This window comes from Tachysurus vachellii, chromosome 22 (genome assembly GCF_030014155.1).
Source record: "Tachysurus vachellii isolate PV-2020 chromosome 22, HZAU_Pvac_v1, whole genome shotgun sequence".
Lineage (NCBI taxonomy): Eukaryota > Metazoa > Chordata > Actinopteri > Siluriformes > Bagridae > Tachysurus > Tachysurus vachellii.
In genome coordinates, this window is record NC_083481.1 from 8,642,702 (window position 1) to 8,663,102 (window position 20,401).

Genomic DNA, 20,401 nt, shown 5'->3' on the forward strand with positions numbered 1-20,401 from the left:
CTAACAAACTCCCCATGTGACATCACAGAAATGACGGAAATGGAGCACCAGAGTCGTATCACAAATATTATAAAGATGACCCTTATGAATCACCATGCGAAATCAGTAACATGCTAAAGTTTACATGTGTTTAAAACAAGTTTGATAAGGTTGATTTGTCTTGCAGCTAAACACATGGGTTGGAGCAGATGCTAGTACTCTGCAGTGCTCCAAACACCAGACATGATGCTGTACCAAGATGATCATTTGTAGCTCTAGGTTATTAATACGTATAAATAACATCAGGTTAGCAGAAGAGCCTATGTCGCACACTGGTTTACCTTAAAAGTGCCATGACTAGTTAGAGAGACCCAAGTCTGAGGTTTTAATGCATCGAAACACTCAAATGCTCTCTTAAGAGTTGTGTCTTTAGGCGTGAATATTCAGAGTGAATCTGCAGTGTGATTGAAGCAAGGAAATTTGTTCCATCACTAAACCACCACTGAAAGGGCTTGATGGCAGTCTGAAGCAGTCTGTGTTTAGTGAGCAGGATCAGAGGGGAAGGTCTGATGAGTAACTCGGTGAGTGATCTCTACTGCTAGCATTAAGGACTGAAACTCAATGAAGCAGCAGGGAGTCAGTAAAGTAAGGCAAAGTAAACGACTGTCTTTTTAAAAAAATATATTACTTTCCACTAAGATCTATATGTAGCTTAACCTGTCTGTCCCCATTTTATTAGGTCCATAAACATATGGAAAATTTTTACATGATTGTACTTAGTTACTATACTTGTGTATAATTTTAATTTCTCTTGCTTTAAGAAATACAAGGAAAAGAAGATTTATACCAACGTTATTTAGACCTTCATTGGACTTTGTTACAAATATTAGTTGGTCTTTACTGCCATTAACTATAAGCTCCACATGAACTTGATTAGGGGGCACGGTGGCTTAGTGTTTAGCACGTTCGCCTCACATCTCCAGGGTCGGGGTTCGATTCCCGCCTCCACCTTGTGTGTGTGGAGTTTGCATGTTCTCCCCGTGCCTCGGGGGTTTCCTCCGGGTACTCCGGTTTCCTCCCCCGGTCCAAAGACATGCATGGTAGGTTGATTGGCATCTCTGGAAAATTGTCCCTAGTGTGTGATTGTGTGAGTGAATGAGTGTGTGTGTGCCCTGCGATGGGTTGGCACTCCGTCCAGGGTGAATCCTGCCTTGATGCCCGATGACGCCTGAGATAGGCACAGGCTCCCCGTGACCCGAGGTAGTTCGGATAAGCGGTATAAGATGAATGAATGAATGAATGAACTTGATTAGATATTAAACTTAGACCATTCAGTTGAGCAATGAAGAATTAAACAATCCAGAATTATTCCAATTTGTCACCCCCATGCTGCAGTGTATTTAACACTAGTCGTCTGTGTCTTTGAATCTTTGAAGACAAATCACACAATAATTATTGACATATTAATCAGGACCAACCAGCTGCAGATACTAAATTACAGCCTTATTTTCTGCTGTATCCCAGGACATGGTGGATTCACTGGAAATGAACAAGCCAACATGGCAGCAAAACAAGGTTCTTGCAGAAAGAATTAGTGAACGCCAAATCCCACCCTCGAACCTCAAGCCCTTCATCAACCATGGTACAGTTGTATGCAAAAGTTTAGGAACCCCTGACAATTTCCATGATTTTCATTTATAAATATTTGAGTTTCATTTTAATCTATCAAATAACTGAAGGACACTAATATTTCTTTAGTGGCATGAGGTTTATTGGATTAACAGAAAATGCACAATATGAATCAAAACAAAATTAGACAGGTGCATCAATTTGGGCACCCCAACAGAAATCACATCAATATTTAGTAGAGCCTCCTTTAGCAGAAATAAGAAGCCTCTAGACGCTTCCTATAGCCTGAAATGAGTGTCTGGATTCTGGATGAATGTATTTTGGACCATTCCTCCTTACAAAACATCTCCAGTTCAGTTAGGTTTCATGGTTGCCGAGCACGGACAGCCCGCTTCAAATCACCCCACAGATGTTCAATGATGTTCAAGTCTGGGGACTGGGATGGCCATTCCAGAACATTGTACTTGTTCCTCTGCATAAATGCCCCAGTAGATTTTGAGCAGTGTTTTGAAATATCCAGCCCCGGTGTAACGTCAACTTTGTGACCGATTCCTCAACAATATTCTCAAGAATCTGCTGATATTGAGTGGAATCCATGTGACCCTCAACTTTAACCAGATTCCCAGTACCGGCACTGGCCACACAGCCCCACAGCATGATGGAACCTCCACCAAATTTTACTGTGGGTAACAAGTGTTTTTCTTGGAATGCTGTGTTCTTTTGCCACCATGCATAACGTCCCTTGTTATGACCAAATAACTCAATCTTTGTTTCATCACTCCACAGCACCTTATTCCAAAATGAAGCTGGCTTGTCCAAATGTGCGTTTGCATACCTCAAGCACCTCTGTTTGTGGCGTGTGTGCAGAAAAGGCTTCTTCACTCTCCTGTACAGCTTCACCTTGTGCAAAGTGCACTGAATTGTTGAACGATGCACAGTGACACCATCTGCAGCAAGTTGATGTTGTAGGTTTTTGGAGGTGGTCTTTGGGCTGTTTTTGACCGCTCACCATCCTTCGCCTTTGCCTCTCCAATATTTTACATGGCCTGCCACTTCTGGCCTTAACAAGAACTGTGTCTGTGGTCTTTTTCCTCACCATGTTCCTCACAGTGGACACTGACAGTTTATATCTCTGCGATAACTTTTTGTAGCCTTCCCCTAATCCATAATGTCGAACAATCTTTGTTTTCAGGTCATTTGAGAGTTGTTTTGAGGCCTCCATGTTGCCACTCTTCAGAGGAGAGTCAAAGAGAACAACAACTTGCAATTGGCCGCCTTAAATACCTTTTCTCATGATTGGATGCACCTGCCTATGAAGTTCAAGGCTTAATGAGCCACCAAACCAATTGTGTGTTCCAATTAATCAGTGCTAAGTAGTTATAGGTATTCAAATCAACAAAATGGCAACAGTGCCCAAATTTATGCAACTGTCTAATTTAGTTTTGATACATATTGCACATTTTCTGTTAATCCAATAAACATAATTTCACTACAGAAATATTACTGTGTCCTTCAGTTAGATCAAAATAAAATTGCTGATCCAAACACCCAAATATTTATAAATGAACATCATGGAAATTGATAGGGGTTCCTACACTTTTGCACACAACTGTATATAAGAAATGACAAGAAGAATGGGGAGAATGTCAAAATAACAAGCTATGTGAAATAAGTCCAATGGTGGGGAAAAAATGGTGGCATCCATCTTTTTAAACCCAGATATGTCCAAGCTTCTACCCAAAAAAGAACAAACGTTTAAGGTGGATCCAGAAATAAACTTTTAATTCCTGTCAAAAGTACATTTAAAGAACCTTGTATAGAAATTGTGTTCTTTTGGCCAAGGCAATTTGATATATTTTATATATTAATATAGTATTATATTGTTTAGATTGATTGAACCTGTATCTGCCAGGAAATATAAACGAACAAGATCTGTGTCTTTCTGAATCTAGCTCCTGAAACTGGACTGTGGTGTTGAACAGGAGGACGAGTGTCCCTGCCCTACCTTTAGAAAAGGTTTAATATGCTGGACTAAGTCTTCTCCATATGACATTTATACATCCAAGTTGAAAGCATGTTAATAAGTTTAACTAATTTGCTACCAGTAATTGTCTATATTTAATATGTTGCCTTTGCTAATGTCTGGAAAATTGTCCATAGTGTGTGATTGCGTGAGTGAATGAGAGTGTGTGTGTGTGTGTGCCCTGCGATGGGTTGGCACTCCGTCCATGGTGTATCCTGCCTTGATGCCCGATGACGCCTGAGATAGGCACAGGCTCCCCGTGACCCGAGATAGTTCGGATAAGCGGTAGAAAATGAGTGAGTGAGTGTAGGCACAAATCCCCTGTTTTTATCATTTAAGAATCTTGTCTTATTTATGACTACATTTTCACAAGCATGATTAAAACTAAAAGCTTTAGTGATTCACTGCTTCCTTCTGTGGCTGAAAAAAAACCTTGAAAGCCAGCTGTGAAAATCTGACTCACTTCAGCAAGATGATGAAGATGCAGAGGAATTTGGGCTTATATTTGAGATCCTATTTTCCCTAATCTCATGTCTGCTGTTTAACTGAAAAGCATTAACTGAAGCTCCGCATGATGTTATGCATGAATTAATACAGACTCAGGGAAGCAAACAAATATATGCTACATGCATATCATTGTTTACGCTCTCAGCAAAAGCCAGCAAGTCACTAGCTAAGGTTTTTACCGTGAATTTTGTTGATGTGTCCTTATGTCATGTGTTAAACATATCATATGAGAGTGGCACTTTCACATGGGTTGCAACTTGCAACAAGTTTTATTTTCTATAACACTTTTAACAATGGACTGTGTTGCATCTTTACAGGACTATAAAAATTCAGAATACAAATAATCCCATTTGAAATGTATATATGTATTATCCCTAATGATTAGTCAGAAACAAAAATGTAAAAAATCCTTTAACAAGCGACCTTGCAAAAAACATGCGACCTGCTTGTTTTCTGCTTACATGATCAGTGTCAAAATTTTTAGAACATAAATAATAATGATAGCATTTAATGTGTAATAATTCTAGTGCAGGTGTGATTGCTCACTTCTGTGGTCATTTTTTTTCTCTCCATTATTCAATATCATTATAAGTTCTGTTTATTGTCAGTATAACCAGTCAGACATGCTCATTAATAATGACTTACCAGCACAATCAGATTCACACATTTTATATTTCTGTGAGAAAGCACTGTACATAGGCACACCCCGAGTATAACGCTCATTCAAGGCTTAGTCGTCTTGCTGGTTTAACCGTCAACCGTCTGTTTTCAGATTTTCATGCACAGTTGATATGAAAACAGATATGCATTTGTCATATCATCCATTAAGGTTTTGTTGTTTAGACTATACTATTGAATGCATTGTTTCTGTATTAACTCTGTATTGTCTTTTGTCATTCCAGCAGCATTTATAGAGGGACTTAGTCATGTGCACTAATATCAATAATATATAAATTCATGCAATTATATTTAATTTATGTTTAATAATATAAAACAATGACTTTCTACAAAGCTTGAGGACTTCAGTGTACATTTCCTGAGATATTTCTAAGGCTTTAAATATTTTGCTCTGATCAAGCTGGTTCATTAGAGTGTGTTAGCCACAAGGGGGCACTACAGTATTGCTATTAATCACAAACTGCATGGCTTTTGTTTTATTTCTATTAAATTTTATTTAGGAAACTTTGGTTTGTATTAATGGCCTTAAAAAGTTTTTTTTTTTTTTTTTTTTTTGAAGATTTTTAAATATAATCGGCTAATATACCCAATGAGCCATGTCTAAAAGCCCATTTAATTTATATTAAAGTAAGACATTAATTTAATTCATGTATAATATTTATATAAATTTATAATAAATTAAAATTTAGAAAAAACTATTTATAGTGTTTTCTTATGTATTCAGTACATATTATTAGTGCTTATTATTATATGTGTGTGTATGTATATGTGTGTATGTATATGTGTGAGTGTGTGTATGTATGTATATTTGTGTGTGTATGTGTGTGTATGTATGTATATTTGTATGTGAGAGTGTGTGTATGTATATGTGTGTATGTATATGTGTGAGTGTGTGTATGTATGTACATTTGTGTGTGTATGTGTGTGTATGTATGTATATTTGTATGTGAGAGTGTGTGTATGTATATGTGTGTATGTATATGTGTGAGTGTGTGTATGTATGTATATTTGTATGTGTGAGTGTGTGTGTGTATGTATGTATGTGTGTGTGTGTATGTGTGTTCAAATGTACCACAAGAATGTTTAAAAAAAAAGTTTAAACTCGTTTGCCCGTCCTTGTTTCCATTTCTTGTGTATTCTCATATATGTTTCGGATTCAGCCTTTCGTTCAGAAAGAAAGAAAGGAAAACGTCGAGGGATGTAGTACGCATGCGCAGTGCTATATCCGAGACGTTCGGCGATGTCGCGCGCATGCGCAGTGTTCGAGTCGAGCGGTTGAGCGCAGAGCGTGTGCGCGCGCTCGCTCGCTCGCTCGCGTCAGTTAGAGCAGTTGACTTACAGCGGGGCTGTGAGGAGAAACTGACGCGACCTTCTTACTTGTTCGTCTCTAAACAATTCGTTTCAAAGGCTTTAAACTATAAACTTTTCTTTCTTACTCATTCGATAGTAGTGTCAGTAGCTCGTGTTAAGGTTTTCGACCCTAGACGGGTTGAAGTTTTAGGAGTTTTTTAAAGGCTGGGCCTTTTTTCAGCTTCGGTTTGGAGACTTTTCCGTTGTTTTTTTTTTTTCCTCTCGTCGGTTTGATAAATGCTATTTACTAAGATGGACCTGTTGAACTACCAGTACTTGGACAAAATGAACAACAACATTGGCATTTTATGCTACGACGGTAAAATTCTTTACTTCTTGTATTTGTGTGTTATTTATTTATTTATTTATTTATTTTTACCTCATATTCGTCACAATACAAAGCAGAAACAGGGTTTATAAACAATTCAGTCATTATACAGCAGGTAAAACTACACAGCTCCTTTTTTTATTTTTATTATTATTTTTTTTTTGCAAACATATCACACAAGGTCACACACGGATTTCCAAAAGGATAAAAGAGTGTAAATGTGACAACTGACCCGTTTAACGAGAGCAGATAGTGATGGAGAGACAAAGTCAACAGAAATGATGTTAATATGCAGCAGTTGTTGTCGGTCTGTAGCAGTAAAATCACTACACTGTTTACCTCAAAGTGTAAAGTATGATGTTTATGTTTTACACTGTGTTTGTTTCCTGCACTGTTTTACATCTCGGTTTTACTTTAAGAGGAAAATCTTGCTGTGTTTTTCTGGAGTTGTCTTTTTACTGTAAACATCCCTGGTTTGTTAAACCTGCATTGAAGAACTGTTCAGTTTAATGATAGTAATAGTTATTTAATATAATATGTGTGTCATTTAATATAAGTTGACGCTTGTGTTAAAAATGTGAACAGTGATATGTTTTGATTTTTTTTTGAGTTGCTGAGATTTGAATTTAACTCCTTTAACTCAAGTGCCCAGTCAAATGGATGAATAAGAACACCTTAATAAACCTGATGGTTGGTAAGTTGTGATTTCCTCACCATAACAAAAGTGTTGTAATATTTGGCATATAATGATTCAGTGTGTAGCAATGTAAGAGCCTTACGCTTTACACATTTAAGTTTGGCTTCAGTTCTGTATCTCACGGACTATGATTTTTTTTTTTTGTCTGTTAAAACTTTGCATTGCTTTTTTTTTTGTTCCACTTATGTGGCGTTAATTACTGTTGCTTTAGCATGTTTCTTTTTTACAGTATCGTAGTCACACAGAAAATAATAGTCACACACAGTGATCCGGTTCCCAGAGTGAAGCTTTCTCTGTATAATGGCACAGATGTTGATCCATTTCCTTGCCACATCCTTCCTGTTTTGAAACAGCAACGTTCACAGATGTCTGTCCACAACTCTGCTCTTACTGAGAACTGAGATGTGTGTATGTGTGTGTTTACTTATCTCGTAGATGTTATTGTTTCCTTGCCCTGGGCTATAGGTACTTTAGTTATTTGAAACATTTCCCAACGCTCTCGTTGACCTAGGCGTGAACATTAATGTGTTATTCAACTGGCACAATATTGTCATTATGGACACACACAATATTGTGGCTGTACTTGTGGTCCATTCAGGATGAAACTGAAAATGATGAGGCCAACTGTCTTCTATCATAAAACAGGAAAAAAAGGCAATCGCAAAATTTACTATTAAAACATTTTGGTTCTATGTTTGTAACATTTACCGGTGTTTAGTGGGATAAGAGTTTGGGCAACTGTTGTGATCTTGGAGTTGTTTGACTACTTCTGCTTGGGTTTTTGTTTTGAATTCCCAAACTGGATGAAGGTCAGAATGGTGTGTAGCTGTTGAGTTCACATAAAGTGTGTGATGTCAGATCGAGTGTGTCTGGGTGGAGGGGAAGGTGTGAGGCTTTCCCCCCTCTGTACCATGCAGTACCAGGCTCCTGTTGCCAGCAATCACTTGTCAAGGGCAGAAACGTAACCCAGAATCTTCTGCAACTTCCAGACTGTGAACTGAAATTCTGAAATTGAACAGAGCCGTACAGGGGACACTGGGCAGGCCACAAAAAAAATAAATCAGAACACTCCCAAGTGATGTATTAGAAGTTTATGGTTATGAATATTTTATGGACCGTGCTTATACGTGTACAAATAGTACTGAGAACCACAGTATAATCGTGTAATGCAGTGTTCATATTTGTTTTAGCGAACAAATTATAGCTTTACTTTCTCTGAGAAAGACACAAAAAAATGCCTAAAAATATCATCTTGCATGACTGCTCCTCCTATGCTGCCTTCTAGGTAGGATAGACCTTATTTAGGTGTAAACAAGTTTTTGCTTATAATGATGCTTTATTATACTCATGCCATAATATTGATGTATCATTATAGTGCCCAGCCTTTCAGTCAGATTGTTCAAGGGCCCTTTTAAGTGCTTGAAGAGAAAGCAAGCCTGGCAGCAGTAGTGACTGCACAAATGACCAGAAAGTTGTGAGTTCAACTCTCAGCAACTTCAGCTCACATGTTAAAGGATTTTAACCTTCATCTTCAGCTCTGTGCTGGATTGTAATCATGACTCACATGCAAGTCACATTATTATCTGAGTGTCCGCTATACTGGTAGGTGAATGCTTTTAAAAATATAGACTAGACATATCAAGTATTGATAATACGGTTTTGGTTTGCAGTTTTGACAGAATCACCAGAATGGTTCGCATCATTATATTTAACAAGTTTATACAAAGTTAATGCTCAGACCTATGGCGCTGTATGATGATCTTATTGTTCCTATGTTATAACGTCAATAATATCTCTAATCAAATTAATCAAATCAAAACTGAAAGTAGCCCATTTCTTTGCTTTCGTAGAATATCTCTGTAAAATATTATGTATGATGCTCATTAAGTACCACCTGGTAAATGCTTCTAAAGAAATTCCTTCTTCCTCTTCCTTGGCTGAGGACTCATCCTTGTATTGGGATATCTGTCCAAAGATGTTGATGGAATACATGGAGCTAAAGCATTAGGATGAATCATTGATATGCTTGAGATAGTGGTCTGTTGGCCCAGCTCTGTTATCGCTTGCCTGTTGTTGCGTGTTCAGCTTTGCTTGTTGTCTAAAGTTGGTGATCACATGACCCAGTGACAGGGGATGTAAATACACAGTCCTTTTTCCTTGCTGCAGCACGACAGACTTTCTAGCTATTTTTGCTGCTCTCCGAAGAATCGCCAGAGAACATGGCTATACATACTGAAGCTGCCAGTGCACCCAGAGCACTGCATCATCCCTTAAAATAGGCCTGCATGCATGCTGGGAATTTGTGCACTGAAAACTGGAAGTGCATCTTTATATGTCAAGTTCATCCCATGAACTAGCACGGCTTAATCCTTTTCTCACTGGTAGAATTTTGGATTTTCTGCACTTGATATTTAGTACCCTTATCCTGTGAAAGAAAGACAAAATGTCTTGCATTGTTCTGGGTGTTGTATATTTCATTGCTCTGTTTCAAGGTGGTATGGGAAATTTCTTGGCTCTGGAGCCTGAACAAGCAAATTTTGTAACTTAGATAAGATGACTTAAGCCTTCAGTAATGCAGGAGCACACTGTTTGTGTTTAGTCCCTTATTTATAGTATTAAAAGGTTTAGACCAGGCATACCTGTCAATATCCTGACAAACCTTTTTTTTTTTTAAATAGAATGACCATAGAGTTGCGCTTATATTTCTGTCATAGCCTAAAGTGTGGCTAGCTAACCGCACTATTTCTACACTAGATATTGTCTTTATAATATTTTCTACACTACAAGAATGAACAATGTCAATAAATGCAAGGTTCAATTGTGCATAATGTGCCGGTATAAAGTATTGCCAAGGACATAGGCATGTGTACAGTGGTAATATACACACATTTGCTATGTGGAGAAGCATAATAGCAGTCATAGATGTGGGATTACATGTTCATGAGAGACACTGCATTATTGGGATATGAAGCCTGCGTTTATTTTGAGAGTTCAGCACAGTGAGTCTTGTAATTGACATGTAATTGACGGCCTTTTGCTACCACACACGTCACCAAGAGAAACATCACGGAAATAACTAAAATGATCGTTCATGTAAGGTTAGGTTATTTAAGACTATTTAAAGTAAGTGTGTATGTGTGTGTTCTCAAGCTCTAAATAAAGAGGAACAACTCACACAACACCTTAGTAAAGCCTTGTGAAAGTAAACTAGTCGCCTTAACAAATTAAATACATTATTGCTGGATTTTATCAGCTAATCAGTGCTTATGTCAAACAAACGAGACATCCAATCTAATGCATGGTTGTAGTAATTTCATAGTATACTTGCACTGGTTCTGCCATGATTTGTTGTTGACTTTTAATTTTCAATGCCTGAAACCAGTGAATAGACTCTGTTTGGGATCAACATCTACAAGAACTGAAAGGAGGATGGAGATGTAATCAATTGACACACAAACCTGCTATCAAATATAGTTGGTGTATTTGTCTAGAGGTCAAAAACACCAACCTTAAACTTGAAATTATTCTCCTCAACACCAACTTCTCAACTCATATTTCTTGCCTTGAAATGCCTTGTGCTATGTACATACATGTTTTAGATTAATGAACGTGCACAGACATATCTGGAGCATTGACTATACAGTTTGTGTATTGAGGGAGAAAATGTATATCGCAGTTAACTAGATAGTTTGATGTTAACAAAAGATGCAAAAAATAAATACAGTAAGTGGCGTTTAGCAATGCTGTAATGTAAAGTTAATGTTATCGTAGCTTTAGTTAAGGTCATTTGTAGCTTTAATTTTAATTAGTATCAGGATAAATAATGTTTCACGCCAGTATTGATTATGGTGGTATTGACTTTTAAATAGTGTTACTTATGTTGTTTCCCATAGTGTATTAATGCAGAAGTTTTGATATTCCCATTGTCATACGTTCATTTTTTTTCTTAGATAAGAAAAAACACCAAATAATTTACAGAGCACAATAAAAGGTTACTTGCCCAGTTCTTTTTTTTTTTTTTTTTGGTTATATAATTTAATAGCTGCAACCATGCGAGGCTGCCAGATCCTTCACAAAAATACAGTATAATAGGGCTGCTTGCCAGCAAGCAGTTCACCAAAGCCCAACTGGCGCAGGCTGAAATGCTGACTGTCATCTTTTTCTGCTGAACAAAGGCGATAAAGCTAACAGGTGAAACGCACAACCCACCCCTGCCAGTACTCGCATTTTTCCACTCACTCCAGGCATTCATTTCAGGCATAAAGAGCTTTAATTGTTGTCTGCCTTATGAATGGGTAGCACTGGCTGTGAGGGCAGATCAGATTTCTGGCAAAGGGGAAATATCATTATCCAAAAACATTTACAGTATGATCAAGGAGTTAGAATCCCTCGCATCCTCCCCCTCTTCAAACCCACCCAATTATAACTTAAGGTGTCTCTGCTCCCTCTCACTGTGACTGCCAGGAGAGGGATTATCTTCTTTTCTGCTTTCTAAAGCTGTGTGTGTAGGTGTGTGGCTTGATGGGGGTTGGTTGGCTCACTTGTGTAACAAAATCCCATCCTGGCCTGACGTTTGAAGTCCTTAGAAGCGCGCCTTTGATCATTTGTGCTCCTAATGAGCGCCTTTCAGCAGATCAGAGGTTGAACGCATCTCTTCTGACACCGATAGGGATCTTCTATGACTCCCAGTGTAGATTAAAGTGCAATGTTTGACAGAGATAAAGTTCTAGAAAACCCATTTTATTCACAAAACATTAAGTTGTTGTGTTGTCTAATTAAATAAGATAAAGATAAATTCTTTATAATCCTGCCTTGATGCCCGATGATGCCTGAGATAGGCACCGGCTCCCCGTGACCCGAGGTAATTCGGATAAGCGGTAGAAAATGAGTGAGTGAGAGTAAATTCTTTATAGACCTTAATTTTACACCACACCACTCCATGTTGTGTGCCTGCTTTTCCAAATTGAAGATTGATGATGATTTTTTTTTCATTTATAATGCCTAGGAGATCCCAAAAACTAAACCTGACCTTTTCGAAGGCATCATAAGGTGCTTGAAAATGTCATCCTTTCTGTTCCATCACCCATAAGTCAAATTGTAAACTGTAATTCGGTCTTAATGGATCATTCTCCAATATCACAATAGCCTTTGACACCGCCCTGCTGCCCACCTCCTATTGAAAAGCTTCTCTGGAGGCGAATGCAAATAAGCTATCATGTGTCAAGGGTCTTTCTAAGCCTCATATGAGCTCGCTATCTTTTCTCTATTACCCACTCCCGACTTCTGCCAAAAAAACAATGATGTCATTCCCGTTGCCATGGAGCAGGGACAGACGAGCCGAAACATGCCAGTCAGGAAAATAGGACACTTGTTGTGGGAGAGGCCTTGTAGTGCCGCATGATGCAGATTTAAAAATTTTTTTGCACTCAGCTATTTATGGCAGAAATGTCTGGAGAATGTTTTCTGATCATGCATCATTTGAGTGATGTATATCAGGGTTTAGCAAAGAGGAGGAAAAATAGAGAAAAGCAGCCTGCTATCTAAGACCCAGGGTTTCTCAGAATAGGCCTGTTGACCTTGGAGTTTGCTCAGTAAATCTCATAAAAAGTTGATTCTGAGTCGAGCTAACCTCATCCCAAGTGGAAAGTCCCAGTTGCACCACACTGCCAGTTGTAATTTTCCTGCTCTCCTCCCACACACTGTGCTGTAAATATGTAGCCCTGGTTCTCAGCGGCTCTCTTCTGAAATAGCTAAGAAACGCCATTAATTCCGATCTATTGCTATTCAGATCTGAAATTGCAGATGCTTTAAGAGTAGTTTTCATTAAGGGTAATGCCGTGCTGTTCTTCACCCTGGTGGTCCAGTTCAGATCAAAAGAACAAAGCCAGACTTTGATGTGCTACTCAGGGAGCTTTTATTTTTTCCTTGCTCAGATCGTCTAGGGCCTAGACTCTAGGCCAACATTAGTCTTATATTGTACAGTGAGTCTTTATGCTTGGATACAAAAGATCAGATTGTTTCACTGTATTGAAATGGCAAACATTTTTGCGACAAACATATGACTACTCATTTTGATGACACTATATTTATATAGCATTTACCCAAAACCCTTGATTGTGCTTGAGTATTAATAGCAGGTCCGTTGTGTGTTTCCACAGGCGAGGCAGCACTGCGTGGCGAGTCCAGGATGCAGCCCATGTCTTCCACAGTCAACCACAGGACAGCTCCTCCTCCCATCAGCCCCAGTAAGAGGAAACACAGCATTGAACTGAACGATGGCAGCATGGAACCCAACAACGAGCATGTGGCCAAGATGAGTCGCCTGTTCGCTACACACCTGTATGTAAAACCTGTTTATCTGATGATTTTCTCAGTGCATTTAACACACTAAATGCCATTCCTACATTGTGTTCTGAGTTTTTAAAGCTGTAATACACACTCCCTGTATAAACTTCAGTAATATAGTTTACATGTGTCAGTCCCTTCTGCACAATGTATAAAGACCTGGACAATTTATACCAGCCACAACAGCCAGAAGCTTTCAGTGATGGACAAGCATCAACAACATTGCACTTTTATGCCTTTCTCTGTAATTACCTAACCTAATGTATGTGTAGGGTAGGTACATGAAGTGCAGTCTTATTTAACCTTTTTAAAATATCAAAATACTGGTCACTTATGCAGAGTGCACTTTCAATCACATCATAAAGCTATGTTTATTATGGGGAAGTCGTGGCCTAATGGTTAGAGAGTCTGACTCCTAACCCTAAGGTTGTGGGTTCGAGTCTCAGGTCGGCCACGACTGAGGTGCCCTTGAGCAAGGCACCGAACCCCCCCAACTGCTCCCCGGGTGCCGCAGCATAAATGGCTGCCCACTTCTTCGGGTGTGTGTTCACGGTGTGTGTGTTTATTGCTGTCTGTGTGCACTTTGGATGGGTTAAATGCAGAGAGCGAATTCTGAGTACGGGTCACCGTACTTAGCCGTATGTCACGTCACTTTCACTTAAGACAATTTGTCACACAGCACGAAATATTATTGGGAAAAGCCTAAGCAAATCTGATTTTAGAAGCCTGAGTGTCAAAATTCTGTCATATGTAGTTTACTGAAAGTATACACAAAATTTACCTCAAAAACAAAGGCTTTATAAGGCTGATTAACATGTTGTGTTACATACACATACACAACATGGCTGCCATCCTGCAGTAATTTGGCATGTCACTTGTGTGCGTCCTTAAACGTCAACACAATGCGTCTGTATGGTGCAATACCAACAGTATAGTAGAGGCGATAGAGCTCTGTGTGATATTGTGTCTACAAGTACCGTCATGTCTAAAATGTTGCGTATTAACACCAGTGGCTTTCCTTATACATATTGCCTTTGAAAAAAATACAAAAACAAATTGCGATACCTTGAGAAAGGTTTTGAATTTCTGGATTTTCTCGATTAGTAACTATTTTTGACTGACAAAATCACTTCACAAGTTTGACTTGGAATCCAGATGGATAGTGGACATTGCATTTAATCCTCCAGATAAGATATGCAAGCAAGTATGTAAACAATGCTGTTTGTGTAGCAGCTGCATAGACACATGTAAGTGTAGTAAAAGTGAGGTATGTTAGCACCTTTCGAAGACTTTAGAAGCTTTACTTCCAAATGCTTTATATTAGAAGCAGTGACAAAGTCTATTCAAAGTTGTGTTAGAACCATGCAGGTAACATCCTTGCCAGAAAATGCAAGGGAAAAAAAATCAGCTTGGAGAAGGACTGAAAGATGGCATCATTGCTGATGCTTTTAAATTCCTCCCATTCCAGACGCACAAATGCAACACGTGGCCCATTTGTGGTGCGTCTCTGGTCTGTTGTGGTGGAGCACACATGCATTCCTCAAATTTCTGCTCAGCTTTGGAACAGCAACATCCAGTCATGAGACACAAGACATTACGGTTTAGTGTCAAATAACACACTGCAGTGCAGGGCCGACCAGTGTGCCACAAATTAGGGCACAAGTGTGAGAAAGGGAGAACAACGGAAGCACTCAGCAGCCACAGTTGGTGCATTCTCAGAATGACAAAGTATGTCTGTCTGTGCTTTCTAAATGAGGCGTTTCTAAATCGGTCAGCCCTGATTTAACTTTTACTTTTATGCGTTTCATGTATTGTGTTGTAAAATTCTGTCTGTGTAAAGAGAATTTAGATATGGAGCATCAAAGTTTTCAAATTCATCTACACGTACGTCTTACATTTTTATAATATTCTTACAATTCTGGCACAACTAGAAACCATATTCTCTTTTCTAATGTTCTAATCTTTTTCTCAGTTGGTCTCAATAAATTACAAATGTAACAACGCCCACAGAGACACAATATCTGTGTGTATATATAGGGATATATACTCTAAAGCCTCTTTAAATCAGTCCTGCGGTTCTGAACGGGGTTTTAAAGATAAAAACTGTAACCTATTTTACCCTCAAATTTCATTTTAAAGCATATAACAATATAGCAATGTACAATATAATATAGTTTCCATATTTTGATGCTGGATAAAAGGTCTCCCACTTTAGAATATGTTTGTGTATGCTGTTGTTTTTTCCTCAGGTGCAGCACTGATACCAACACAATGATACCCTTATGGTTCATGAATTCCTGGTTGCTGAAACCAAAATAATATAATGGGTTTCATCCAGCAAGGATCTTGACAAAAAAAAGTCTCTTTATGTGTGACTTTCTTTATTTGACTACATCATAATATGCAAACACACTAATATAATGCTCAGGCTGAAAAAACAAAAAAGCCATTTATACTCATCATAAAACTGTCTCTGTTGACTTGCACCTGAAGTGGGTTCAGGTATGGCAGGGTATTTTTTTTTTAAAGCCCAGACTTGTAGAACATGTGCAAAACTGCAAATCTCAGCAGAATCATAGCAGCTTATGAATAAATATGATTTGTCGGAGTTTTGAAAGGCGCATTGTTCCACGTTCAGAACACTGCTTCTGTTTCTTGTGGTGTCTTTTGGTCTTCAAGTAGAAAAAAAAGTTGTATTCTCTCGACACGTTTCAGCATATGTTCATTGCTAATTTAGTTGCTGTGATCTCGTAGGCTACAGTACAAATGCAAGTTTATTTCTTTGTACTGTTTAAAGTTCAAGAAGTTTCACGGTATTCTCCAGCACACACTTTCACAGTCTCCTTATTTATGAGTAGTATGTCTCTGATACCTGACACCGTGGGCTTGAGGCAACAAGGAAGGCAGCTCAGGTTTCTGTTATTGTGTGCTAGGAGGAGGGACAAAGCCTGCAGCAAAGCAGAGTTATATGTGTGGGGGTTGTGGGGAAACAACTCTCTCTTTTCCTTACTACCTACTTTTGTTCGCACGATGCACACTACACATGACCTTGTTTCAGTTTGCACTTATTAGACCAACATGATTTGATGTCTTCTGCACATGCTGATATTTAATTGGCTTCTTATATGATTATGATTTTATTTAAATAATAGTAATAATTCATTAACAGGCCACATTATTCAACCACACTGAGGTGATGTTTAAGGAAACATTTCTTAATTAATTGTCATGTAGAACTCTAATGTTAGAGGGATGTTTGCAGCAGATCCCTTTGCAGAATTAGTGAAATTAAAGTCAGGAGGGGGGCCAATTTCTCATTTTCACTGCTGAGCTGAAAACAAAGGCGCCCTTATCCTGTGGGCCCACAGTGTACTGGAAGTCTGCTCTGGCCTGTCCCTCTGCTGCAGGGAAAAGTCCCTCAATGTTAGCACAGTCCAAACACAGCCTCCAGCCCACAGTGTGTGTGTGTGTGTGTGTGTGTGTGTGTTGCATATGGTTCAGGATTAGTTGCATAACAAGCTTCTTACCTTTAATTGAATTAAATCTGCTGAACCTGAAATGTAGTTCATAGTTATAATGGTGATCTAATGTTTTGAATGTTTTTAACAGAATACAAATGAAAAGAAGGCATTAAAATTAGATTTGAACTTAACTCATATTAAAAGTTCTGTGTAGCAGTGAAGCATGCTGTCGTAAAGGTTTTTACTCCAAGCCAGGACTGAGCCGTGGAAGCCCTCAGCTGCCTGCTGGGAAATTTCAGAGCGAGTATTTCTCATGGCGCTTGAGCCAGCCAAATGGGGAGTGGAGAATAGCCAACACCATAGCGGTTTGGGTTGATGAAATCATTGTTAGCTGCCGATTTCAGCATGGTGTATGCGCACTGAGGGAGTGACAATATAACTCACTTTTGATTGTAAAGTGGGAAAGGAACTTATTCTACAGCAGAAACCTGCAGCCATGCAGAATGTTGGCCAAGTATCTGACATTGTATAGTAAAATGAAACGCAGAACAAATCAGTGTTAGTCACATGTAACTTGCCTCTGATGGAAAATTCTCCATTACAATTTGGGCAAAAACACTAAGTGCTGTTAGTATTGGTTACAGGCTTTTTTCTCAATGTGTAGATCTTTTAAAACTGTCACATGTTCTTTATTAGCATTTTGGCACATATTTTGGCAGTAGTGAATTCTTTTGCCCCAATTAACATATTATACCACCCACACTATTAAAGATTTAGTGCTTTGTCTCCTATAGTGTTGTATAGGCCATTGTTACTGTTAGCCTATACAATTCAAGGTTGTCACATTAACTACAGAATGGCTGATGGGAAACAGTGTGCATGTGATGCCTTGGTTGAGTTTGGTTTCCAAAACTCTGCTTTGTGCAAGGCTGTGTTTGTATCCTGTGGTTTTGCCTTCCTTGCCTTGATTCGCCCCAGATGTTTCCTGTATCTCTAGGGTCGACATTCTATTGACATGAAAAGAAGAATGAAAGATACAGCACACCCAAGATTGTAGGGAAGCTTTTTTCACTGCGTTGCTTAAATACTATTGTATGACTCAGCCCCCAGTTTTACTGCCTATCTTCTGCTGCGGAGTCACACAGCACCTCTATAAAAACTAAAGTAGGCTGCCTACCTCGCTGAGCTCACAGATTTTCTCAGATCAGCAGTCATCTGAATCAAAAAAGCATCTGAATTCATGAGAGTTATATCTCTCAGGGGGCTGATTGACCACTCAAGTTCTTACTTATGGATTTCTACTTACGGTTTAAAGTGACAATAAAGCAAGCGTTAAAGGGAAGATTGGAGATTTTAAATACTGTAGCTGAGATATTACTTGATCATTTTATACAGTGTGGTTTACTCCAATTCTAAAATTAATGGATGCTTTTGAATAACTAGTTTAAGACACCACAGCTTATTCCCACTAATTGTATACTACATATAACCCAAGACCTTGTAAAGACAAAAAAGAAGAAAGAAATGGAACTGTGCCATTCTGCGCCTATGCTTAGAGCAGAGCACTTTTTTCTTTTTTCAAGAACCTTATTCCTACAGTCTCTGGGTTTTGCACTTTTTGACACTCCATGCAATCACCTAATAACTAATTATATAGTTGCTACAGACCCTAAACATTTCTCGTGATGCCCTTTGTCTTGGTTATTTATTTCTTTTGCGCTCAATTGCTTGCCAAGTTCCAGGGCCCTAGGGCTTTCTTGTGGGAGGACGCTGGGCTGTGTTCATGCTTTTTGGCAAAGATTAAAGTTGGGCAAGCACCACCTCTTCTCTGTGCCTTACTTAATCAAAACAGATGAAAGGGTCATGTGAAGTAAATATGACTCTTTTCTTTTTCCTTTCTGTGTAATAGCACTACACTTAGATTGAGTCATTTGGCAGACGTACTTATCTAGAGCAATATACAAAAACATGCAAACAGTAGAAGGCAATTTAATAATTACACATTGCGTGTGAATGGATTCATCATGTACACAAGTCATATCTTGGCCCGATCACAATTGTAACTATTATTTCTAATTGTGATGCCGATGGTGATAATAATAATAACCTAATCTCATTTAGTAAATCAAAGTTTTAAAAGTTCTCCCATAGTTTGGATAACAATTGCAACAAAGCCTTTTACTCAAAACTGAGGATTTTAGCCATGAATCGGTTCAGACCTTGTTCCAATTCAGTGTTCCATTGTTCAATTGCTGAGGGACAGGGACACTAACGCGATGAGATTTAGCTTTAGTTTTGTAAAAGCATTTCTAATCCTTTCCACACTGTGTTATGTTCTGTCTGTGATCACAGTTTATTCTTCAGAAAGAAAGTCAACTGAATGTACTGTTGTGGGCAATCTGCTCCCTGGGGATTCTCATGAAAGGAACATAAGCGAGTTGGATCGGCTTTGTGTGTTTATGTTTTTAGAGGGTCATGAAACCATTGTTAGTAAGGCTCTCAATGTCTTTTTTTATTTTATATTTTGTATATTCTTAAGCAGTTATTGAATCTTCTATTGCTCTTTTTATCAAAGTTGTGAATCGTTATTAAACAGAAGTGCAAGATGCTACCAGTATTTTTTTCAGTATTTTTGCCTGCATATAATAGTCTCAACAAACTTTTCTCTAGTTTATCTTACTCTGTTGTATTTCTAAGCCCAGGCCTGGTTTTCTCTGGCTCCTCAGGAAAGTCTGAACTGTCGTGAACTGTATAATTAGCTTTTGGAACCCTCTGTTTAGAAAAAAATAGTTGCCTCTGTTTAGAAGAACATTCAGAATAGCTAAAGTGAAATTGGGGCAGAGAGCATGTGTTTCTTGCAAGCACATCTCTTTCTGGTGTTGTTGGGGGGGGGGACGTTTCCGGCCGACACAACAGTGGACTCGCAGGTGCTTTCCTTGCCAGCTTAGTTGCCAAGGAACAGACTCACAGTCCACATGGTTAAAAAAAAGATATATGCACTGACCCTAAACCCCTTAAAGAAGTCCTTGCTGAATGTAAATGGACCAATAACAGCTTTCTTTAAATGTTGTATATAAAGAGATATCTAAGGAGTTACTGCAAGCATACATATAAATATTAAAATTAAACAGTCTACAGTACAGCATGTGTGGGCATCAATCACATTTTACACAAATCCTCTCTCAGATATTGGACATGGTTGATGACCCATGTTTCTTTTAACTTCTGAATTAAATGCAGCATTTCCTGCCTCCACTGCCACCTAATTAAAGCCAAAGTGTCCTCCCCCTGTTTCCGGCCTGTTGTCTAGGTCTGCTCTGTGCTCACTGAAGGGTATTAAGTTCTCTTCCTGCGAAGTGTACACAAGTCTCTTGGTCCCTTCTCTGGGCCTCAGCTTGGTTGGC

The 20,401-nt window shown here is 38.6% G+C and overlaps 1 protein-coding gene across 4 annotated transcripts in view; it reads left to right on the forward strand.

Annotated features, from left to right (window-relative positions):
* Positions 1 to 20,401, forward strand: part of vgll4b (vestigial-like family member 4b) — a 38,071-nt gene that overhangs the window by 12,073 nt on the left and 5,597 nt on the right. For 3 of the 4 annotated variants that reach the window (XM_060857789.1, XM_060857790.1, XM_060857791.1), the window contains exon 3: positions 13,350 to 13,530. In XM_060857789.1, the coding sequence (XP_060713772.1) occupies positions 13,350 to 13,530 (181 nt within the window). Of the gene's footprint in view, positions 1 to 6,109; positions 6,486 to 13,349; positions 13,531 to 20,401 lie in introns of those variants that run through there. The other variant, XM_060857788.1, reaches the window with a different exon arrangement.